Genomic DNA, 24,801 nt, shown 5'->3' on the forward strand with positions numbered 1-24,801 from the left:
CATCCCATTCTGACTCTAGGGCCTCAGAAAAGCTAAGTCCTGTAGCTGTCAGCTGACTTTGCTGGAGGGCAGGGCGAGACTTTTGAAGGTCCTGACAAGGCTTGAGTAGTATTTTTGGAGGATGGGAAGGAAAATGCCATGTGGGCTTTGCATCTCCACAAGGACACATTTTTTTGTTGGTCCAAGCAAAAAAAACTGAAATCACGCAGGAAGTTGCTGGGACAGAACGCTAAGGAGTTTTGTACCATTTTATCTTCCCTGTTGAGCACCATCTGAGCCATCAAACTTCGCAGCCAAAGGGGGCTGAATCAACCTGCAGCCCAAATGAATGCTGGGGCTTCTGTGACACAGATTTTTCAGCAACTGTTCCCAAGGTTTCCAGGACCGAGAAGACTTCATAATTGGTTGAGAGCAGACAGACTTTTTGGCCAATCAAACTTAGAGTTGAGGTGGGGGATCTGCTCTTCCTGCCCCGCCTCTCCTCCTCCAGCTCCCAAGCGCCACTTACATTTAACTCCCCTCCCCCCCCCACCCCCGCCAGTTGGTGACTAAGAAAGGCTGCAGGCAGGCAAACCTCAGAGCAGTTTGTTTTTTTTAAAGAGGCTGGAAGGAGACATAGGAGACTTCAGCTTCTGCATTCCAAGCTCTGGGTTTTTACCTTGGAGACAGGACAGCACAGTTACTCTCCCAGAAGGGACTTCTGGGTCATGGGGCTTATGGCATCACCACAGGTCGCTGGGAAATGGCAAGTTCTGTATATGTTGTCCTTGTGCTGCTGTGGCTGGGTGTCTGGGCAGCTCCGTTATTCAGTGGTGGAGGAATCTGAGCCGGGGACTTTGGTGGGGAACGTTGCTCAAGATCTGGGCTTAAAGGTGACAGATCTATTGAGCCGCGGGCTGAGACTGGGCTCTGAGGAGAATGGGCGCTATTTTTCCCTGAGCTTGAGGAGTGGAGCCTTGGCAGTGAATCTAAAAATTGACCGAGAGAGCCTGTGTGGAGCCAGCACTAGCTGCCTGCTGCCTGTCCAGGTGGTAACTGAACACCCCCTGGAGCTCACCCGGGTAGAGGTAGAGATCCTGGATCTCAATGACAACTCTCCTAGCTTTGCCACTCCTGAGAGAGAGATGCGCATCTCAGAATCAGCTGCACCTGGAGCCAGGTTCCCACTGGATAGCGCCCAAGACCCAGATGTGGGCACCAATACTGTGAGCTTTTATACTCTAAGCCCCAACAGTCACTTCTCTCTGAATGTGAAGACCCTAAAAGATGGGAAGCTCTTCCCAGAGCTGGTGCTAGAGCAGCAGCTAGACCGTGAAGCCCAGGCAAAACATCAGCTGGTCCTCACTGCTGTGGATGGGGGAACCCCAGCCCGCTCAGGGACCAGCCTTATCTCTGTTATTGTGCTGGACGTCAATGATAATGCCCCAACCTTCCAGTCCTCGGTTCTACGTGTGGGACTCCCAGAGAACACACCCCCGGGTACACTGCTGCTCCGTCTCAATGCCACTGATCCAGATGAGGGCACCAATGGCCAACTAGACTACTCTTTTGGAGACCATACATCGGAAGCAGTGAAGAATCTCTTTAGCCTGGATCCTAGCAGTGGATCGATCCATGTGTTGGGTCCAGTAGATTTTGAGGAATCAAATTTCTATGAAATTCATGCAAGAGCTCGAGACCAGGGACAGCCAGCCATGGAGGGCCACTGTGTAATTCAAGTGGATGTAGGGGATGCTAATGACAACCCCCCTGAGGTGCTGCTGGCATCTTTAGTCAACCCTGTCCTAGAGAGTACACCAGTGGGCACAGTTGTGGGGTTGTTTAATGTGCGGGACCGAGACTCAGGTAGAAATGGTGAGGTGAGCCTGGAGACATCTCCAAACCTGCCATTTCAGATCAAGCCTTCAGAGAACCACTACTCACTGCTCACCAGCCAGCCTTTGGACAGAGAGGCCACATCCCATTATACCATCAACCTGCTGGCCAGTGATGCTGGGTCACCTCCCCTACACACACATCTCACCATCAGGCTGAACATTTCAGATGTTAATGACAACGCACCCCACTTCACCCAACAGCTCTACACTGCTTACATCCCGGAAAACCGGCCGCCAGGCTCTCTCCTCTGTACTGTGGCTGCCTCTGATCCAGATGAAGGGGATAATGCCCGCCTCACCTATTCTATTGTGGGAAGTCAAATTCAGGGAGCCCCAGCCTCCTCCTTTGTATATGTCAACCCTGAGGATGGACGAGTGTTTGCCCAGCGGACCTTTGACTATGAATTACTGCAGATGCTGCAAATTGTGGTGGGGGTCCGAGATTCCGGCTCCCCCAGACTGCATGCTAACACATCTCTCCACGTGTTTGTCCTTGATCAGAATGATAATGCCCCAGCTGTACTGCACCCACGACCTGGCAGGGAGTTCTCAGCCCCTCAACGCCTCCCCCGATCTGCTCCTCCTGGTTCTTTGGTCACCAAGGTGACAGCTGTGGATGCTGATGCTGGTCACAATGCATGGCTCTCTTACTCTTTATTACCACAGTCCACAGCTCCTGGACTGTTCCTTGTATCTGCACACACTGGTGAGGTGCGCACAGCCCGGGCCTTATTGGAGGAGGACTCTGATACCCAACAAGTGGTGGTCCTGGTGAGGGACAATGGTGACCCTTCATTATCCTCCACAGCAACGGTCCTGCTGGTTCTGGAGGACGAGGATGCAGAGGAAATGCCCAAATCCAGTGACTTCTTCACACATCCTCCTGAGCGGTCAGACCTCACCCTTTACCTTATCGTGGCCCTGGCAGCTGTCAGTCTCTTATCTTTAGTTACCTTCACGTTCATGTCAGCCAAGTGTCTGCGGAGGCATGAGGATGGGGACCGGGGTGGGGGCCAGTGCTGCAGGGGCCAGGACTCACCCTCCCGGGAGTTCTATAAACAGTCCAGCCCCAACCTTCAGGTCAGCTCAGACGGCACACTAAAGTACATGGAGGTGACTTTGCGGCCCACAGACTCTCAGAGCCATTGCTACAGGACATGCTTTTCTCCGGCCTCCGATGGCAGTGACTTCACTTTCCTCAGGCCCCTCAGCGTTCAGCAGCCCTCAGCCTTGGCACTGGAGCCTGAGGTCTTACGTTCCCGCTCTAGTACTCTGCGGGAGCGGAGCCAGAGCCAGGTGAGGGCTGGGAGTCACCATGCGGGCCCCCTGGGGCGCGATGGAGAAGCTGCTCTGAGAGGCTTTGCTCTGCTCTCTCTTTGTACCAAACTGGCACATCTACTGGATGTATTTGAAAGCGGACAATCAGAGTGGTTGAGGCAAAGACGGGGTTTTGAGCATGGGAGGGGGCGCTGTTTATGGTGAGAGGAGGTGAGCTCAACTACCATCCCGCATATAGAAAGGGTGGCGTCCTGCCTTGCTGCTGGTGAATTCGCAGTGACCTGGCAGATGCTAGGGGTCCCGCGTGAAGGCCACCACAGGCCCACGCTGCAACCTCCTGGGCATGGCCCCAGTGTGATCTTGTACTCTTGAGCCTAGCCCCCTACTCTCACAACCCGCCGTTAACTTCCATTCTGCTTACTCCAGCTCCAGCCAACCACAGATGTTTGGCTAGAGCTGGTCACACCCACGCGCGCCGTCCCTCCCCGACACAGGCCCGGGGCCACCCCAGAAGGTGCTCCGGGTTGGCTGAAACCCGGTGATTCCTAGGCTATGCCTGCGCAGTACCAAGCAAGGATTCAGGAGTTTCTCCCCAACCCGCCCTTAACTCCCCAAGGGTTACAATGGTCCTGAGTTGGGTTGGCTTACAGAAATTCAGGAGTGACGGTGGCCCTCTAGGTTCGGGACCGGCAGAACCTTGATCTCCAGGTTTGGCTGGTTCTAGAGATCTATAGTAGTCCCTCACTCTCAGTGTCTGCACTCCGCACCTTGTTTGGCCCCGGTGTTAACAGCAACCCTTTCCTACCCCTGAAAGTGGGAGCTTGGAGAGTCCCTACGCTGGGAATTCAAAACCAGGTTTTGGCTCCGTCTGTAAATGTGCTCAAAGATAGAAGGTCAAGATTTGGGGAGAATGCTCAGAGTATCTGAGACTTGGCAAACCTTCGCTCCTCTGACAGATGGGAAAACCACAGCTTCTGCCAGATGCTAGAGGTAGCCCTCCTGTGCAAGGAAGCTGAAATGGAAAAAAGGGGAGGGGCACAAAGTCCACAAACTTTGAAGCTTTAATTCAGTCTGTTTATCCTCCACCCTGCCTCTGCTGTATGGGGCTTATATTTTTGGACCATATCCAGATACTTCTGACAGTGAATTGAAAGAGCCCTACTACACACCTCCTTAAAAAGCCACACTCTGCAGAAGCAGGCAGATCTCCAAGTTGAGGCAAGCCTGCTCTACTTAGTTCTAGGAGAGCCTGGACTACACAGACCCTGTCTTAAAAAAAATAAAATAAAACCACCACACCAAAAGCAAACCAGAAAGATAAAAGCAGCCAAACCAAAGAGCCAGGAAACGTCCTTTGCCTCTCCTACCACTGTTTCTGGATAGTCTGTTAGCCTGCTAGTGGTTACTTTCACAGAGGTCAAGCAACTTGCTCAAGTTTAGGATAAATGGTGAAAGTCTGTTGAACCCCAGTGTGTGCTTTAAACAGCTTGGCACTTGGCACTTGTAAAGATGAACATCTGCTAGGATGAGAAGGATGGGGGTGGGGGCTTTCCTCAATAAGACCTCAAATATGGAAGAAAGTCTCTAGGGCTCTCCTTTTTCTGCAGCACTCAGTGAACAAACATGTCCCCTCCCCCTCTCCCTATGGGTGTAAAGTATCAGCCCCACTTCCTGTCAGATCACTGTGGGGCATCCTCAAGTACATTCCACAGTCTAAGGGTACAGTGGCTGAGAGTCTGCACTCTGCTCCCTGGCAGCTCCAGAATGGTGCTCATGGCACCCGATGCACCAGGAATCTTAGGTTTCTGGGTTCCACCCACATCTGTCACTTGTGAACCTCATTGTGACTCACTGGCAAGCCCTGGGTCTTCCTTCTCCCCAGAGTGATCTGAGATGCTCACATTCTCTTCTCCTGGGGGCCTGTGTGAGAATTAATTAGCAGCACATCCCAGAAACTGGTGAAGTCATGGCTGTAGGAGAATCTGTGGCGGGCGGGATCCATCTCCTGGAAGTTAGAAATTAAGTTGGTGACTGGCAGAGCCCTGCACATTGAACTGGTTGGGAGAGGGCTACAGATGAGCCGGCTCTGTTTGGAGCCGGTAGAATGTGGTCCCACTGGATTTCATCCCAGCCATTTTCTCTGCCTAGGACAGAACTGCCTTGTTCCCATCTCTTTAGTCACAGGCCATTGTGAGGCATGAAGTTCTGGGGGTGAGAGGCATCCCGGAGCTTGGATGCCCTAGAAAGGCTCTGGCTGGCATGACTCCTAAATTAATAATGTATTTAGCTGTGGGAAGAGGTCTTTGAGATCGAGGGCCCGGAGGAGGTGTCCCTCTGAATGTGTGAGCGCACAACTTGGCACAAAAAGGGTTACCCAGAGCAGCAGCCATCTTGCTGCAGCCGAGGCTTTGTTCCCAGCTGAGGAGCTGAATGGTTCTAGTCTTGGACTGGTGGGATTTTAAAAACCTCTCTGCCACTGGGGGGGGGGGGGCACTTTTCTGCACTCTTTCCCCAGTTCCACAAAAGACGCTCTGGGTCCTTGAATTTTGGCTCAGAAGTCTGGGTCTGGAAAAAGGGATCTATTTCTTCAGCAATCTGTGCTTGTTCTCTGTGATCAATGAAATATTTTGTTAGTCTTCCAGATGGCTCTCCCCACCCCCACCTTTGGAGATGTGTACCCTCCCCCACCTTATCCCTTTTCCTTCCTTTACCCACTCCCTGCCCCCATTCCCAGGGGTAGAATTCTCTGGTAACATCTAGCTGCTGTTGGGTACTAAGACACAATCTCTGTTTCCTCCACAGCAAGCCCCGCCCAACACTGACTGGCGTTTCTCTCAAGCCCAGAGACCCGGCACAAGCGGGTAGGTGACTGACTCCCCATCCCACCCTCTTCTCTGCGGCATTTTCTCAGTGATGACGTGAGAAAAGATGAGGGAAGGGCTCTGCATTTTCTACAAATGGCTTCTTTCACCGTTTCATGATTTCAGGAGGCTTTTGTGTTCTGGGGGCTGCTATACAGATCCCAGAAAGAAGAGATGCCTGCTCCAGCTATTTTGGAAGCAAGATTCACCCACGCACCCTCTTCCTTCTCCCAGCCCCACGCACATTTTCCGATCTCCTGAAGGCTCTGTGGGATCCAAGGATAGTCAGGGGTGGGGCGAGGAGGACTTTTGTATCTGTCTGTTTACAATTCTCAGTCGAGCTGGGCTTTAGCCTGACCTGTGACTTGAGTAGAGGAAATGGGGCCAGAGGAAAAACAGGCTGTCTCTTGTCAGAACCGTGTGTGAACCGTGGAGGAAAATGGAGGGGGGAGGGGAAAGGGAGGAAGGAAGGCAGAGAGAGGAAAGGGGGGGGGGGAGGAAACCACAAAGCCAGAGATGGCATTGCTTATAAAATGATAGGGTCTCATACCAACACAAGAAATAGAAAGCTTCCCTTAAGGAGAACCAAGGGAGGTCTCCAAGCTGACTTCTGGCTCCACACACTGCCTTGTCTACCTGCTGGATTTTGTCTCCATCTCCTCCTCCTCTAGCTTGTGTCCCCCTATACCGTCTCATCTCTGCATTCTCCCCAAAGTCTCCATGTTAGTCCGTAGGCTCTGCCTCCCTCTTTCTCCATCCCTCACACCTATGTCTCTGTCCCATCTGCACACACGTCTGTACTGGGCCTGCCATGTCAAGGTGCTCAATAAAAGCAGAAGGCCTGAAGACATTTGACTCTTCCTACAGCCAGGCTGTCCCCCACCCCCTTCTCTGTCCCTTTTCTTATCCTCTTTGTCTCCCGCCCAGTCATTTCCTGTGTCACTGTGGTCTTCTCTCCATGCTCCCTCCTCCTCTCTCTCCCTCTCTTCTGCTTCTTTTTGTTCTAAGGCTTACTGAGTCATTTTCTCTCTCTCTCTCTCTCTCTCTCTCTCTCTCTCTCTCTCTCTCTCACACACACACACACACACACACACAATCCCTGTCTGTCTCATTTATTGGCACTTGTAGGCAAGCCAGCACCCCAGTGCCTCCCCCTCCTGCCCCTCACACACAGACCCTTTGATGGCTACTCTCCACCACTCACCCTCCCATCCTGGCTGGCCCAGCTGTTCATTTCAATCGAGAATAAATTCCTGCTGAGACAAGAACCCACTCTGGGGGTGGGGAAGAGGATAGACTTCAGCAGAAAGACCTCCAGTTGGTCTGAGGGGCATAGGATAGTATCTGGGCCAGCTCGCTAGGTGTAAACTAGGAGCTGGTGGGGGGAAGGGGAGCAAGGCTTGAGTTTGCTCCCTTTCTGTGTTTGCCCAGATGCTAAGATGTGGGTTTTGGGACCCCATTCTGCTTTTTCACCAACCAAACCTTAGCTACAACAAAACCCCAGAATCCTTGAATATAGGCAGATTCCAACTCCTGGACATGTGTCCTAGGCATGCGCAGGCTTGTTCATAGCATCAGGAATGTGAAGCACTTCCTAGAGGGCCCCCTAAAAGGCAGCCAGAGAGGCTGGGGCTGCTGTTGCCCCTGCTCTGACCCCAGCAGCTTCCTTATTCCTTGCTGGCTTTGCCAGCCTTATGTAGGTTGTTCTTGTATTCATTCCTTGAGTGAGTTTTACTGAGTATCTACTGTGAGCCAGGCACTGCACTAACATGTCTGTAAGAATGAGCAAGCAGACCCCATCTCCAAACCCTAAAGTTTCCAAGTCAGCAGAGGAAACAACAGCAGCAGCAACAACAACACAGCAACAACAACGGGAAAGTAAATCACACTACACAAACAAACAACCCCCTCAAAAAAAAATCCCAAAAAACTCTAGTTAGAAAGTATAGTTCTGTGACAAAGAGTGGAGTAGGGAAGATGAGAGAGAGTAAGGGATGTTTTCAGGAAAGGGACATTTGAGCTTCAGTAGCTTTGAGACATACAGGAAAACTGTGTCCCTTCTATGCTGGCCAGCCAAGACTCTGTCCCTGAAGCAATAGTGGTTGCTAGTCTTGGAAGCCCCATCATTTTTTCCCATGTGCCCCCTGGGGAGCATCCGTCCTTTGCCACCTGTCCCTTCTCATCAGTGAGAGGCTTTGCTGTCTTGGAATCCATTGTGGAGCTCTGGGAGAGATCTTGGGCTCAAGAGATCTCCCTTCCACAGCTGTGGGTACCTCAACCCCAAAGTGGCCAAGATGAAGCAAACATCAGGGTGTAATCTAGAGGTGCCAGCTTCCCCTTTCATTCATTTAGCCCTTAGTGAGGGCCTTGTGCAGTCCACACATCATGGGATAGATGGAGGTGGTCCCCAATCTCGAGGAGTTGGCAGTGTGTTGAGTGTTGATAGTCAGAGATCAGAAGGCAGGAAGGCAGGTGAAATCTGGAGTCAACCACTGGAAAACAAGGAAGAACATTCCAGATGAAGGAAGAACCTGTGCAAAGGCCCTGTGGCCTCTCACAATGAGCAGAAAGACAGGGAGTTTTTCCCTTGGCTGCCATTTTGATGAGTACACTGGAGAGAGGGGGATGAAGAAAGGCAATTTCTCTTTCTCAGGGTAATACTGATTACCACCCTCCACTGCCCACTGCTGCTCTGCCCGCCCTCTGTTCAGCCACATCAGGGTTAGAGCAGGGTCAGTGCTGAAGTCTTTAGTAACCCAGGGTGAAGTTCAAGGCAATGGTAGGTCACACTGCTCAAACAAAAGGGAAAGCATCACATTCCAAAGTCCCTGCTGGTTCTGAGTTTCTCCTTCCCACACTGCCTTCTTACGCCACCCATCTGGCTTCTGATTCCAACAACTGTTCCAAGCCTCTAGCCCAACAAGCTGTTTCTCTCTCAGGCTGTAACCTGGGCTCTGTCCTGCTCTCTAGCTGTTCTCAGAGTCTCTGGTACCACCTCGTTCTTTGAGGTTCCTGGTTCTCCAATCTGGGTGACCTTCTATTCCTGCTCTGAGACATTATTCCAGCCCCCATCTTTCCCTCTCTCCCTCTCCCTTCCTCAGATTGGGCAACTGTTCAACAAACAAATAGCAGCTCCCCACCCCCCACCCCTGACCCCATAGAGTACATTCTTACAGGCTTAGAGTTTTCCCTGCTCTTCAGAGACAAGTTTGGTTCCCAGCACATGATGTTTCTCAAACAGGAGAGATAGAAAAAAAGAGAAACTCTCCCACAATCTAGAAAGAATGACTGACATTGTGGTGTAGAAAAGATGTACATATATGACAATAAGTTGAAGCTCTCTGGTCCTGCCATTCAACCCCAGCTTGCTCTCCTGTCTTATGCATTAAGACCCCACCCTTGTACCCCCTTGGATTATTTCCAAGCAAATCCCAAACATTACATAATTTCTTCTGGGATTTCCCTGCCCTTTATTGGGTATGGTAATGAATATCTTTAATCACAGCACTCTGGAGGCCAATGCAGGCAGGTCTCTGTAGGTTTGAAGCCAGCCTGGTCTACAGAGAGAGTTCTAGGATAGCCAGGCCTATATAGAAACTCTGACTGGAAAATATACATACATACATACATACATACATATATTTAAATATGCATTTTGCATTTGGTTCAATGTCTCCTAATCCTTTTTAGTATAAATGTTCCTTTTCCACCATTTTTGTCTTTTGGTTGCAATTTATTCATTGAGTAATTAACATACTCATTATGTATCTTTCTAAGCATTTTTGTTTCTATAGTCAAACAGCAAGCATAAGCTTCTTTTTTAAAAAGTCTGGCAAACTTGTCCACAATATTACCACTTTCTTTTTTAATAGGAATATATGTCATTATCTTTCTAGTATTATTGTAGCCTATTTTTTCTTCTTTATAACATGTCAGATGAATTCCCCCATGTCAGTAAAAAAATCTTCAAAAACCATTTGAATGTTACATAATGGCATCTCATATGGATAGATACGAATATTTTTAGGTGCTATTAGATTCTTGCTTTGCTAACTAAATACACATGCATACACATTTTAACACAATCAAGTACAAGCTGTTGTCAGTGTGGCTTTTCCAGGTTTCTCACTTCTTAGCACAACACAGGGAATATTTTGTGGAAGCCCAGCCATAGGCTGCTCCCCTCCCCTGACCTCCACACCCAGGGTTAGCCAGAACATGTGGGTGCTTGGACAAAGGGCTTTTAACCACAGTGAATTTCTTTAATGCTTACTTCTGTCTTCAAATCTTGGAAGAGCCCCCCCCCCCCAATCTGCTGCTGCTGGGGCTCCAGGGAGACCTGGTTGAAGCCAAGTTCCTCTGTGTGATATCATCATGGGCTTTGGGGTCATATCAGGCCACATGGAGCAATCCTACCACTTAACCAGCTGTGTGTGACTTTCCCCTGCTGGAAATGGGGTAATCCTAATCTCCTCCCCTCCCTCCTCTCTCTCTCTCTCTCTCTCTCTCTCTCTCTCTCTCTCTCTCTCTCTCTCTCTCTCTCTCTCGCCTAAGTGACTTGGTTTTGTTTGTATTTTCCAGACAGGGTTTCTCTGTGTAGCCCTGACTGTCCTGGAATTTGTTCTGTAGCCTCAAACTTAGAAATCCATCTGCCTCGGGCTCTGGAACATTAGGGTTAAAGGGGATCGCCACCACCGCCACCCAGCTTGGTGGCTCGATTATAACCTTTCAGGGTTTTATCTTAAAATGTCTCAAACGTATCAAAAAGTCAAAAGACGAGTATGCTGAAGTATGCATATTGAATATTTTGTTTAAACAAACATACCTAGATTCACTGATCACTTGCACACACATGTGCATACACATGTGCACACAGACAGATTCTATCCTTCATGGGCCTTGCATGGGCAAGCACTACAGGCATCAGAACATTTGATCCAATGAATATCTTCTAGGTCTCCTATAAAAATCACAAAAGAATGATCATATTTGAGGGACTCCATATAAACATAATAATACACAGTCCACTCCCAGACCTTCTCAAATGCTTTCAGTATGCCCTTTTAATCTGTTCTTTTAAATTTAATCTTAATTTTAAAATTAAATTCAGAATTTGATCAAGGAGCATGAATTGCATTTGGTTGCCATGTCTCTGCCTTCGGCTTTAATCAGAGGTTTCCCTACCTCCCTCCCCCCCCCCCTTTTTTTTAAATGAAATAGATATTTCTAAAGCATCCAGACCAGTAGGTTTTTAAATGCTCACAGTCTGGGTTTGTTGATTCTTTTGGCTAAATTCAACATAAGTCAGCAGTCTCGGCAGGAACATTACATAGCTGGTATTTGGGGTTTCCCAGGCACCACATCACTGGCGCTCTCTGTTTGTCCTGTTACCACAACTGTTGTTCAGTCACTTGGTAAAAGTTGTGTCCCCAGACTTCTTTATTTATGGTTATTTTTATTTTTGATCACTTATCTCTTTTGAGACAGGCCCTTTTTGTGTGGCCCAGGCTGGCCTCTAACCTTGGGGCTCAACTGGTTACCCCACCTCGGCCCCCATAGCACTGGGACTACAGCTGCCCGTTACAGTGTCCATCCTTATCAAGTTTATAATAAAAACATTTCTTTCTCTATCTTCTGCTAGGCTAGACTTGGAACCCCAAGCCTCCTGCATGCTTGACAAGCCATCAAGCTGGCCCTTGGTTTTTTGAGACTCAGCCTTTCTATATAACCCAGGCTGGCCTTAAAGTCACACTCTTCTTCCCTCAGCCTCCAGACTACTGGGATCACACAGTGCACACATGCACACATGCACACATGCACACATGCACACATGCTCACATGCACACAGGCACACATGCACACAGGCACACAGGCACACAGGCACACATGCACACAGGCACACATGCGCACATGCACACAGGCACACATGCACACATGCACACAGGCACACACATGCACACAGGCACATATGCACACATGCACACAGGCACACATGCACACAGGCACACAGGCACACAGGCACACATGCTCACATGCACACATGCTCACATGCACACATGCACACAGGCACACATGCACACAGGCACACACATGCACACAGGCACATATGCACACAGGCACACATGCACACATGCACACATGCATACAGGCACACATGCACACATGCACACAGGCACACAGGCACACAGGCACACATGCACACATGCACACATGCACACATGTTCTCTTCCACTTTTCAGGGTCTGCCCTGAAACCGATTTTTTTTTTTTACTTCATCAGGGCCTAATTCTCTTCCTTGAGCTCTTCTCCTTAGCAACTTTTATTTATTTACTTGTTTGTTTGAGGCAAGTTTATCTCTATGTAGCTCAGATTGATCTGAAACTCTCCAATATCCCCCTGCCTCAGCCTCCCAAGTGCTAGGCCCAGCTAGGCAGTGACTGTTTATTGGGGGAACATGTTTGTGTCAGACTGTGCCAGTGTAAGGTAAGCTGTATGTGGAGTGGTGTGTGTGTGGTTTCTTCCCTCACCCCTGCAAACTAGGGGGATTTGACCCTTGAAAATCCACATGATGGCTAGGTGTGGTTGTATATACCTGTAATCCCAGCACTCACAAAGCTGAGGCAGGAGAATTACTGTGAATTTGAGGCCCATATGGGTTATATGAGTTGGAGGCCAGTTTGTCTTACAGAGTGAGAAAGAAAAGACAGACAGAAACAGGGAGAAAGGAAGAAGACACACAGGGAAAAGCCCACATTGAACATACTTACGATCCCATAGCACTCTTAACATATTTAAAAGCACTTCATGTTTCCAATGCATGGTGCTTCCAAGTGACCTAATGAAGCTCAGGTATTCAGGCTTCCTACTGAGTGCTTCAGGCAGAGGCAGGCATGGCCCCCACACCACAGAGGTCTGTAGTGAAGAAGCATATGGGACCCTCCAGTAGTTCCTGGACCATGGTGCAGGGCTCAGCCCATCCTTGGTAAATTTGAGAATCCCCTGGGGCACATTTTATTTCCATTGCTAGAACAAAGGCTGTGGCTTAATATTCTGGGGATCAACAGGAGAGAGCCCCAAAAGGGAAGCTACCGGGAAACTGTTTGATGATAGACTTGGGAGTGGGGAGGAGGTGCTTGTGAAGCAGGGTGGACAGTTTGGTGTAACTACACACTTTATGCGGAGAGCTTGGGAACACACTGAGCAAGTCTGAATCTGGGTGAGTGCTGTGGGGTTTCTTGGGGCTTTCTGAGTTACCTACATTTTTTCCTCTTGTTTCTGGCCATTCCTCTAGTCAATGAGACATTCTCTCAAATTGTATTCTCTCACTGTCCTCAGAAGATGGTCTGATGTCTCAGGCTGTGAAAGTAGATCATATCCTATCATGAAGGGCATAGTATTCGTTTAAGGCATCTGAGACAGCATAAAGCTAGCTGACCCGGAGAATGGGCATATTGGGGTCTGGCATCGAAGGGTTATATGAACTCCACCTACTCCACTCACTCCGGACCTGGTCTTAGGCATGGGGTGGGATAAGGATGGGAACCTGGGAACCCCAGGAAGAGGCTGGGAGACAATGAGTGGAGCTAACCTTGTCACTGTCTCTGCAGATCCCAAAATGGTGATGAAACCGGTACCTGGCCCAACAACCAGTTTGATACAGAGATGCTGCAAGCCATGATCTTGGCCTCTGCCAGCGGTAAGTGGGTGTGATAGGGTGTGATAGGGTGGGAGTCTGAGGGAGGGGTGCCATTACAGCTATGGAGGAAGTATAAGTCTGTGTGGCTTCTCTGGAAGACCAGGTGATCATAAGTGACATAGCTTCATGTTGAGAGATAACTAACATCAAGGGGTCCTAAAATGACAGATCAGAGTGATCACGTTATCCACCGAGGATGTGACGGTGGTGGTGGGTCTTGAAGCACACACCTATAACCTCAGAATTCTGTCTGCCAAGGCGGGAGTTTGAGATCAGTCTGTGTTACAAAGCAAGACCCTCTCTCAAAAAGACCAAAACAAACAAGTCTGACCCTGGAAAGGGCCAGCGCATGTCACAGGACACAGCTCTGCCACTTGCTGACCTTGTGACATGGAGGAGTTTGTTTGTTCTCTTTAAAGTTCAGCTTCCTCCACCAAGAAAATGGTTGGACAACTCCACCAGGTTACAGTGAGGACTGAAGGAGAGGCACAGGGTATATGGTACTGGGCCTGGCACATGCTCCGTGTTAGCTGGGGCTGATGTTCCCAGCAGATAACAAAGCCTCTGCTCCTCGGCCTTCACACCAGGACTGCAGTTTTCCTACTAGAAAGAACCTCAGTCATGGCAGAGCATCAATTCTGCCAGTGGTTGCACGTCAAGAGTCACAGAGGGTGCTCTGTGGGGCAAGCAGATTCAGTTCGCTAACACTCAAGAGCATACATAGGCTGAAGCAGGCCAACCTGGGTTCACATTCTTGGGGGCATAGCCTTGGCTGTCCTGGAACCCACTCTGTAGACTAGGCTGGCCTTGAACTCTGAGATCTACCTGCCTCTGCCTCCTGAGTGCTGGGATTAAAGGTGGTGTCACCACCACCCGCCACTGTTTGACTGTTCAAATACAAGGTCGTCAGCATAGTCTTGGCAGAGAGTGATTATAGTAATGGCACTGTAATTGATTAATCATTAACTTTCCTGCCCTGTTGGGATAAAAGAGAAAAACAGAAGCATTTTTCTTTCTTTTGAAATGGGCTCATGTAGCCAGGCTGGTTTCCAGCTCCATAAGCATCTGAGGATAACCTTGAACTTCTGATCTTCCTGCCTCCACTGAATGCTGAGGTCGTAGTTGTGTGATAGTCCCAGTGGGCAAGCACAACCCAGAATCAGAACCTAAGTGCTATTATAAGAAAAAAAATCTAACGCCTGTTGATAAGGACTGACTTCTGGCCCAGGAGACTGGAGTCTGGGAAACTTACAGAAGCCTAACCCCTGCTGGGCCTCACACAGGAAATGCTTAGCTTTGCTCTTGAGAGTAGCTAGGGGACTGGTAGGTAGAAAGTCAAGCAGGGAGAAGAATCCCTATGATTTTGTTTTAACCAAGCTTCTGTAAGCTCTGCGCATGCTCCATGGAGGGCTCCTGTGAAGTACCAATGACCTGGAGCTTTCCAGGTCATCGCTTACCTGAGATCCCAGCTCAGCCTTGCTCCCAGGGCCATGTGCTTCCTCCCTCAGTCACCTTTAGATCGAGTCTGCTTCCCTCTTAGCTGATTGGACCGAGAAGCTGAACTCCCCCTAGTGCCCCCTGCATTACTCTCCCTGATTAGAGTTGCCTAATAAAATCAAGGGCTTCCAGTTAAATATCAATCTCAGGTGAATATATGCTTTTTGTTTGTTTTCAAGACAGGGTTTCTCTATGTAGCCCTGGCTGTCGTCTGTAGACCAGGCTGGCCTTAACCTCAGAGATCCACCTGCCTCTGCCTTCTGAGTGCTGGGAGTAAAGGTTATTTACAGTTTTAGTATAAATCCTTCTTAAACTCTAAGATAGCTGAAAACCACGTATTTTTACTTGATATGATTTAGTGGTCTTACCCTTGATTTCTGTGAGACTGAATGAAGCCTGGTCTATAGCCGACCGAAGGGCAAAGGAGGGGGACAGGGGTGAGATCCCTGAGAGGCCAGCTGCTCGCACTGAGCCTGGGGAGATGCCAGGTTCAGCTCTTGAGGGAAGTAAACAGGTCTCTTTAGCTGTTGTGGCCTTGAGCCCTAAGGCCAGAAAGCAGTCTTTCCAGCCCAAATCCAGATGCTAAAAACAGACATGGAAACAGTATTTATGGCCCAAAGCCTTCCCAGAAGGTCTCTCTGGAGTAGCGCCATGGCTGCATGCATGCTTCCCCATCAGAGCTCCACCCCTCCAGCCCACACAGGACCTGACCCCAAGCCCCAGCCTTGGGCTCTGGGGAAAAGAGAGTCCAATACTGAGGTGGCAGGGTCAGGCTCAGCTCTCACTTTCACACCTACTTCCAAACCCCAGAGCCTGAGAGGCTCCTGGAGCCCAGCCCAGCCTAGAGAGGAGAGAAGGGAGGGACCCTTTCAAGAGCTCTTAAATAAACACTGGGGGGAGGTGCACCCAAAAGAAGGCTGCGGTTTGCCGCTGTGCCAGTTTTGGGCTCACTTCCTTGGCTAACTCTGGTCATTGTTATTGTGGAGTCTTTGTCTGACTTGGACTGGCAATGTGAAGGGACCAGGGGAAGGTGGTAATGAGTTTGGAGCTAGAGAGAGGCCAGCACCCTTCCCCCACCTTCCTCCACCAGAAGAGATTCTGTCTCTTTGCATTTCTAAGTGTGTGGGGGTTTTTTGTTTGTTTGTTTGTTTGTTTGTTTGTTTTTTCTGAGACTGGAGAAACCCCTGGTCCTTGCCTAGGCCAAGTCTTGGGGGTTAGGATATAATCAGAAAGGCCACTGGAGTCTCTGAACCAGTAGTGTAGACAGGGCAGGACACTGGTGTCCTTTCTGCATCTTTAATTTATCTCCCTCCAGATCTCAAGTTATCTCCCACCAAGTGGCCATTTTGAATGATCTTGGGTGCCTGTAGAATGTGGGTGGGCCTGCCTTCTTGTCATTCAGTGAAGCACTTCCTGTCTTTTTGCTCAGTCTCCTTTCTCAGTCCTCCACATTCCTTCCTAATTGAGTGCTTGGGGGCAGAAGCAGCTCTATACCACACACACACACACACACACACACACACACTCTCTCTCTCTCTCTCTCTCTCTCTCTCTCTCTCTCTCTCTCTCTCTCTTCTCAACCCCCCCCCCCCTCAATCCCCTAAATCACTTTGGCATCCTAGCTCTTTGAAACTAGATCTGGGTCCTTCCCCTTTCTTACCCTGGCTGGAGGTGGCTGTCTGTTTGAGGGGAAGGGTGGGCCGTGGAGGAATGGTACCTCCTGGAGTTAATTAAGGAAATGCCAGCAAATGAAAGGGGTGGGAGGGGTGGGCAGCTGTTCCCTCCTCCCGGGCCTGTTCCCAGAAGGCCTTCTGCTCCAGGACTTTGGGGACTGGACAGAGAGGGTTGTGAAAACCCAGACTCCAGGTTGCCAGGGTGGAGAGACGCCTGCCATATCTCTGCTTTTCTTGTCTCTTGCTTTTCCCTCGTACCCAAACTGGAAATATTTCCTGTCTCTATTTCTCAATCCCTGGTTGATGTCCCAGAATTACTCAACCTCTCCAGCTTTAGTCTACCTCTCTATTAGCTCCAAAGTCGAGGGTGGAGGCACAGGCTAGGGGGAAAAATGCTCCAGCTTTTGGCTAGGCTGGGCAAGGCCTTCAGTTCTCTCTGTGTTGGAGGGTTTCAGAGCCTCCGGCTGGGAATTTGGAAGCCTAATTCCCCCCTCCTTCCCCACCACCAGCCCTGCGCAGAAGGAATACAGTGGATTGGATATCACTACACTGGATGACAAGGATAGCTATGAGGGGGCTGCAGGGTAGGCATTTACTAAGCACTTGTCAAGTGCCAGGGCACTGAGTGCTTCCTTTAATCCTCACGGAACCCCCATGATGGGTTATTTCTGTGCCTCAGCTGTTCAGGTGGACTCTAGCCATCTGACAAGGAACCTGCTTTTTAAGCAACTGTGTCATTCTGAGCTCCTCCAGGAAGTTGGCCTAAGTGGCATCGAGTCACCTGCTGCAGGCACCGAGCCCCCTGCCTGTGCTGTACCTAAGATACCTGTTCCAAGGACCATCATCTCCCAGAGTGACGGGCAGCCTTCCTTTGCCCATTTCTTTGACCCCAGAGCAGAAAGAGGCCTGAGTTGGTGGTTGTGGTAGAGGAACTTGTTCCTAGAACTCAGAGACCATTGTGTGGAGTCCCACTGTTACACATATTGCCTGGTTTTGGCCTTCTCTGAGCTTTGACTCCCTATTCTGTAAAATGAGGACGCAGCCACATGAGCGTGGTCATTGTCGAGGTTTGGTGGCCATACTTGCCACAGAGTAGGCAGTCCAATGTTGTCAAGAAGTGGATACAGACAGGCCTAGTGTAGCCAGTGCTTGTCATTTCAGCCTTCAGGAGACAGAAACCGAAGGATTTTGAGTTCAAGCCTAGTTTGAGCTACCTAGCAAGACCTTGTCTCAAAAACAAACAAACAGAAATCCAAAACAAAACAAAAATCCAAAAAATAAAACCTAAAAAAGCAAAACCCAAGGGCTGAGTATATAGCTCAGTGCTAGACCTCTTGCTAGTAGTATCAAGGCACATGGTTGGATCCTTAGCTCTGGGGTTTGGCAGGGTGGAGGACAGAGGAAAAAAGAGGGATGCTTCTGTTGAGCTGGCATGTTAACACATACCTACAATCCCAGCACTCAGGTGGCAGAGGCAGGCAAAGACTAAGTCTAAGACCTGAGTGAAGCCCCCTCAAGAAACTGAGGACTGGGCTGGGACACCTTTAACCCAGTACTGAGCTTGGCCTGGTCTAAAAAGTTCCAGGCCAGCTCAGTGCTACATAGTTTAAACAATTTAAACAACAAAAATGGCCCATACCTTTTATCCCAGCACAGGCAGGCAGATCTCTGAGTTAGAGGACAGCCTGGCCTACAGAGAGATTTCCATGACAGCCAGGGCTACACAGAGAAACCCCTGCCTTGAAAAACCAAACCGAACCAATCCACCCTCCCACCAAATAACAAAACTGAAGAAGAACCAAACCCAACCAAACCAACCAACAAACCAAAGAGCTGGGCTGGGTTATGCAGCTCAGCTGGGGAGGTGTTTGCCTAGCATGTGCAATGATGTGAGTTCAATTCTCAGTACCACACAGAGAGACGTAAGTATGTGGATGGATGAACAATCCTGCATACAAACTAATGGCTGAGCTGCCAAACTCGCGTGCTGTGCCAAGCCTTAGTTAGAGGAAGATAATGTACAAATCATGGTCTAGTGTGGAAGCCATAGAGAAATGCTAGTTAGCACCTCTTGAGCAATTGCAACATTGCAAGTGTTAGTCTAGGCACTATAGAAGCATTTTCTCTTTTACCTCTTACCCAAAATGGATACATTGTATTTTACCTTCATTTCATGGAAGTGAAGGCATTTAGAAAATCGATGGATGGTACAGGGAGGCTGGGTAGACTTGCTGAGGATCACAGGTCACTCTTGACTTCTCCCCAGCTCCCTTGCCCACAGAGATGGCCTTGGTGACCAGTGTATTCCCAGTGGTTGGGTCCTGTCATTCACTCACTGCAGTGAAAGGAAGTCACTGACCCCATCTGCTCTTCTTCCATCTCTGCAGAAGCCGCTGACGGGAGCTCCACGCTGGGAGGGGGCGCTGGCACCATGGGTTTGAGCGCTCGATACGGACCCCAGTTTACCCTGCAGCACGTCCCTGACTACCGCCAGAACGTGTACATCCCTGGCAGCAACGCCACACTGACCAACGCAGCTGGCAAACGAGATGGCAAGGCTCCAGCAGGCGGGAATGGCAACAAGAAGAAGTCGGGCAAGAAAGAGAAGAAGTAATATGGGGGCCAGGCCTTGAGCCACAGGGCAGCCTCCCTCCCCAGTCAGTCCAGCTTGTCCTTACATGTACCCAGGCCTCAGAATTTCAGGGCTCACCCCAGGATACTGGTAGGAGCCATGGCCATGCTCCCGTTGGGAAACAGAAACAAGTGCCCAAGCCAACACCCCCCTCTGTACCCTAGGGGGATGAATATGCAAAGAGTGTCCTGCTGGGACCCCCCACCCATCCAATCAGTGATTGTACCCACATGGGTAGCAGGGTTAGTGTGGACATATACACACAAAAATCATGCCACACTCCCTTAGTTACAGCTGAACTCCTCTATCTTCCAGCCCAGTCAGGCTGGTCCATCTCCTTCCTTCCTCTCCCCACCCCACTCGCTCCTTCAGTCCCTCTCTTTGAGCAAGGTAGTTGGACTGTTGGGGTGACAGGTGAGCTAAGCTGGCTCCTAGTTCTGAACTGTTGGGAGAGTATTACAATTTTTTGGCCTCTCCTTCAGTTCAGTTTTCCCCCAAAGTGTGGTTTGGTACCAACCAGTCTTCTCATTTCCTTCCAGAGCCTGAGACCGATGCTTAAGTTTTTTGAGGGGAAAGACAGTCACCATCCCCTTGGTACTGATGCTTGCTGGATTTTGGGAAGGCATTTTGCTATCAAGCCTCTTTTCAATGCCTGGGGACTACTAGTCTTTTGTTTTTCATTGTTTGATGTTCCCACTGCATGCTGTGACTTCCCTACACCTCAAAGAAGAGACTCCTTTGCATGTCTGGAGACAGTAGGGGGTGGTAAACTAAAGGGAAGTTGAGTGTATACTGCTGGGAGTGGGGCAGTGGACAAAACAGCCTGTTAATAGGGTCGTGCAAGGGGCTCTGTATGTACCCAGGGTACTGGCTCAATCCTCAAATTCTAGCCATAGACAAACGCCAGCCAGACCCCTCCATCCTGGCTGAGCCGCCGGGACCAATAGATTTAAGACCAGAGAGGAAAGAGGAGCCTCTGTGGGTGCTGGGTACTCCAGAGGTGCCCTTGGTCAGTGGTCCTAGCAGGAAGGGAGCCCCAGCAAGGTCATTCTTGGACCCTGGGTCTAGTCCAGTAGCTAGAACAAGGGACCAAGTGACTATAAAGTCTCAGCCAATGATGGGGCTTTTCCACAGGGCCCCTGTAGTCCTCAAGTCCCTGGCCTCCACCTTATCAGGTGCCATTTCTTCTCAGAAGGCCACTGCCCAGGCTCCGAGGCTGCCCCCTCGTGGCCAGAGACCGGTTAAAGCCCCCCAGTGCCTCCTTGTGCATAGAACTTCCTCTGCCCCAGCCCTTACAGTAGTGTAGAATCCCCACTCCCCCACCCCCCGCTGGTGTAGAATAGCCAATAGTATAGTGTGGTGTGCTTTTATGTGATGGCGAGTGGGCAGCGGGCGGTGGGCTGTGCACAGCCGTCTGTCCTTTGAATCTCAATCTGCCTGCGCGGCCAGTGCTGTGTTTTGTGCTGTGTCCACACGCTGCGGCGACCCCTCCCTGTACTGACTTCTCTATAAAAGCTTCTCTTCGCATAGTCACGTAGCTCCTGCCCATCCCCCTTCCGATATCTCTCGCAAGTTTTATACTCTAATATTTATATGGCTTTTTTTCTTCGAAAATTAAAAATAAAAAGTGGTTTCTTCTGAATGTCTGACCGCGTCTGTTTAAGAGATGGGACACAGAACACGTGGGTGGAGTTCAGGGGTTTGTCTTAAATAATAGAATCAAAAGGTCATAGTTGTTTGTGTCTTGGTTTTGTCTCGATCTATTTTTGAATAGTGTGTGCTTGTGCAGTGTGCATCTGACTGTCCAATATGGAGTGCATGTTTCCGATTCCCCGGAGTCTCTAATAATGTGATGAACTGTAATGGTGCTTGTGGATCAGTATGCAGTGGTGGTGTCGCTGGAGAGTCCATTGTGGGGGTGGGGAGTTTGAATGCGTGCGCAACTGAGTGCACAGATTTATTCTCAGGGCTGTATCCGGGCAGAAAAGGAGACCCTGCATGGGGGGGGGGGAGCAGGAGCTTGAGTGGGGGTGGGAGGGGCGCTGGGGACTTTTTCCTAGTTCCCGCCCCTTCCCCACTAGCTACCTCCCTTCAGCTGTGGGAGGGGGAAGATCCAGAGGAGGACGGATTCTCCTTTGCTTACCAATCTCTTGCAGCTGCTTAGAGGTCTGAGAGCAGCAGGAATAAATGCCCGGGAGCCAATTTTCTGAATGCCGGGTTCCCTACCCAGGGTCTCAGTTTCTCTAAGTGGAACTGGCTTTCTCGTTCTTTTTATAGCCGCAAAGTCTAATTGAAGGAATGGCGCGAGGAGATAGCCTTGGGATCCAGCCCCTTTTCCTTTTTCTCGGTCCCCTCCCAGCTCGGGTAATCTGATTCCCCGGTTCCTGCAGCTCCTGGAGTCAGGAAGGTGGACCCAAAGGACAGATGCAGACCCACAGGTTTTCGGGAGGGTTAGCCAGAGCGTGTCCATCAAAAGAGCCAGAAGAGCAGTTTCTGGGCTCCCTCCCCCTCGGATTCTGGTTACTAGCTCTGCCGCCTTCTTGTCTGTTGCCATGGAAACCAAACCTTCCAGGCGACTTTGACTTTGCGTGGGAAGAAGGGTGGTGGTGTGTGAGGTTGCTGAGGGGAAAGCAGGGTTTTCTCGGAGCCTGGTGTTGGAAGGGCGGGGTATTTAGTGCCTGGTTTCTATTCCGGGCAAGGAAGCAGACGGTAGGGCAAAGAGCAGCTGTGGCTGGTCTCCTAATTGGTATGTGGGCACCAAAAGATGAGCGGAAATGTACAGCCTCTAGGGTTTCCAGGCAGGGAGCCACCCCATCATCTCTGACATTGCCACATGGGGCAGCCGCGCGGGCCCAGGGGCTATTTAAAAGGGTTTTATTTCTGATACAGGGTTGTCCAAGGGTCCTTTTTGTCCCCCATGGGTCTGCTCACTTTTAAGGTGTCTTTGTTGAGGTTACAACTTGCTTGAACAAGCATAGCTTAGTGGCCAAGTCTTCTGGTGTCTGGGCTGGGACTTCTGACCAGGTTGGGCAGGCTTAGGATTCTAGTCCCAGGGTTAATTAAACACCTCTAACTTGGTGGGGATGGAGGACTTAGGTACTGGCCAGAAAACTGTGGCATCTGGAGGAGCCCAGAAAGTGGGATGGTGGAGGTGAGCTAAAAAAGCTGGCCCAAGCCTAAGGGTCACAATGTGAAAGAAGCTGGGACAGGTAAACAGCCCTGTACATGATTTGCCATGCCCCAGCTCATCTGCTTTTGACTGACTTGACAGGTCAACCACAAAGTGGGAAACCACCAAGAAAAACCTAGACCACCATGGTGAAAAGAACCAGTCCAGAATTTTACAAAGGAGGCTAAAGAGAAGTTCTGTTTCAATGTTTTATTGACAGTTGGAAACAAACCCATCAAACTGGAGGTGATGACATCCCAAAAGCCCAAGAGGTAAGGGGTTTGCTTTTTAACCCCCCTTTTACTTTAAATTTTTTTTTATTAAATGCATTTTAGCAAAAGTGATTAAAAAAAGAAAAGGGTCAAAGCCCCAGATGTCAGCGAGCAAGATGGCGGCTCAGGGAAGAGTCAGGCCCTACTTCAGTCTTCCCAGGAAGGAGCCCAGGGGATGCCACTGTTCCTTTGGACACAAGCTCTAGCAACCCAGCAAGGCCCCTGTACTTCCCTCGTGCTTTCTAACTCCTCCGTGTTCTGGCAGCTCCAATTCTGTGTCAAGCCTGAACAGTGTCATTCCTTCTCTGTAGCCTCAGAGGGAAGCTGAAAGGGGACTCAGAGAAGGACAAGACAGTAAGCCTAAGCCAGAGAGTCTGGGCTTCCTGAGGTTTCAGCCACCTGGTCTGGCTCACTGTTTATATGGGTGTGGGACACCCCTGTGCCACTTCTCAGCGTCCACTTAGCATCTGCACATTTGGCTTGATAATTTAATACATTCATGAAAACACAGCATCTGAGCTCTTGCTACCCTATGGTGTGGCCCAGCCCACCCACAGAAATTTCTCTTGCCCCAGAACTGATGCTAGGGAAGGGTCTTGCCTTGGCTTCATGGTTTAGTCTTGAGGGGTGGGGCCAATATTTAGGCCATGTTCAGGACTGACCCCAGGAATGCTTGAACCTACTATCAAATCCTTTTTTATTATGGAGGGGAAAGGGGATCAAAGTTAGTTTTCTTAAAAAAATTTTTTTTCCATATAAAAATAGATCCATTTGCAAAACAATTTCTCAGCCAGGAGGCTCCACCTCCCATTTCCTTGGATGGAGGGGGTGAGGTGTTGGGATGGTCACACTACAGCCCACACTCCAAATGAGATGCACCAAAGCTCTGGGGGAAGGTGTGGGGGAGGGGCTCAGTTGCAGGGTGGAGTGAGGGGCTGGTGCAGAGGGACCAGGGAGGCAAGGGCATGAAGCATGGCAGCGGGCAGGGGGCGGGCCCCACACTGTCACTATGCCCTATCTACTTGCCTATGGCTCAGACCTGGGCCACAGTGGAATGGGGAGAGTGGTTGAGACCCTTTGCCTGGGAGACCTTTCCCAGGAAAGTGGGGTAAGGGTGGGATTTGCTTCCTGCTTTGGAGAAAGCAGCTCCCACTGCCACAGCACTAGTAATAAATAACTAACTGCCAGAGGAAAGCCGAGGTGACAGCAGTAAAAAGACCTAGCCCGAAGGTTCACAAGTCCCATGCTATTCTCAGGCCAGAGAAACCACAAAAGAAAAGCACAAATGCAGCAAGATTGACCTAGGGGAAGGCCCACTAGAGAGTGGGGCTGAGAATGCAGGCTGGGTTCTGTCTGAGACCAGGACCTCTGGGTAACATAGAGGAGACAGGGTTAAGGCAGCAAACACGGACCCTGCTTTGGTAAGACAACAGCCAGGGCTGGCTGGGCTGAGCTCAGGCCACCCCACACTGCCCCTTCCTTCTGGCCTCCAGGCAGCTGAAGCTGTATGTGTGTTGTTCAGAGAGCAGCAGGCCAGACAGAAAGACAGGGTCAGGTGGTGAAGAGGCCACTGCAGAGGGATATCTCCTCGACCATGAGGCACATGCTGCAGGTAGACAGTCTGGGCTTCGCCTAGGAGCAGCCATGGCCATAAAGCCCAGCTTAGCTTGCACGGCCGACCAACTCCTTGGCTTCTTCGAGGATTGTGGGGACTCCTTCACTTTTCTTGGTCACCTTAGCAGGGCCAGCAGCCATGGAATCATCCTTGGTCAGCTCCGAGGCTAGCAGAGACGTGACTGCACACCCAGCTTTCCTGTTGACTGCAAGAGAAGATGTGAGACTCCAC

General features: G+C 50.1%; 2 protein-coding genes across 2 annotated transcripts in view; one reads left to right on the forward strand and one right to left on the reverse strand.

Annotated features, from left to right (window-relative positions):
- LOC308423365 (uncharacterized protein) overlaps positions 1 to 21,156 on the forward strand; it is a gene marked incomplete at its 5' end in the record, with an annotated part of 161,684 nt that extends 140,528 nt beyond the window's left edge. Inside the window, 3 exons of the mRNA XM_080920097.1 lie at positions 5,958 to 6,016; positions 13,624 to 13,712; positions 19,270 to 21,156. Coding sequence (XP_080776223.1) covers positions 5,958 to 6,016; positions 13,624 to 13,712; positions 19,270 to 19,496 — 375 coding nt within the window. The 3' untranslated portion in view covers positions 19,497 to 21,156. The remainder of the gene's footprint in view (positions 1 to 5,957; positions 6,017 to 13,623; positions 13,713 to 19,269) is intronic.
- A 1,722-nt stretch (positions 21,157 to 22,878) lies between these two features.
- The window catches only part of DIAPH1 (diaphanous related formin 1), an 83,376-nt gene continuing 81,453 nt past the window's right edge, over positions 22,879 to 24,801 (reverse strand). The window contains 1 exon segment of the mRNA XM_080920160.1: positions 22,879 to 24,775. Coding sequence (XP_080776286.1) covers positions 24,737 to 24,775 — 39 coding nt within the window. The 3' untranslated portion in view covers positions 22,879 to 24,736.

Source organism: Micromys minutus, assembly GCF_963924665.1.
Source record: "Micromys minutus genome assembly, chromosome: 8".
NCBI lineage: Eukaryota > Metazoa > Chordata > Mammalia > Rodentia > Muridae > Micromys > Micromys minutus.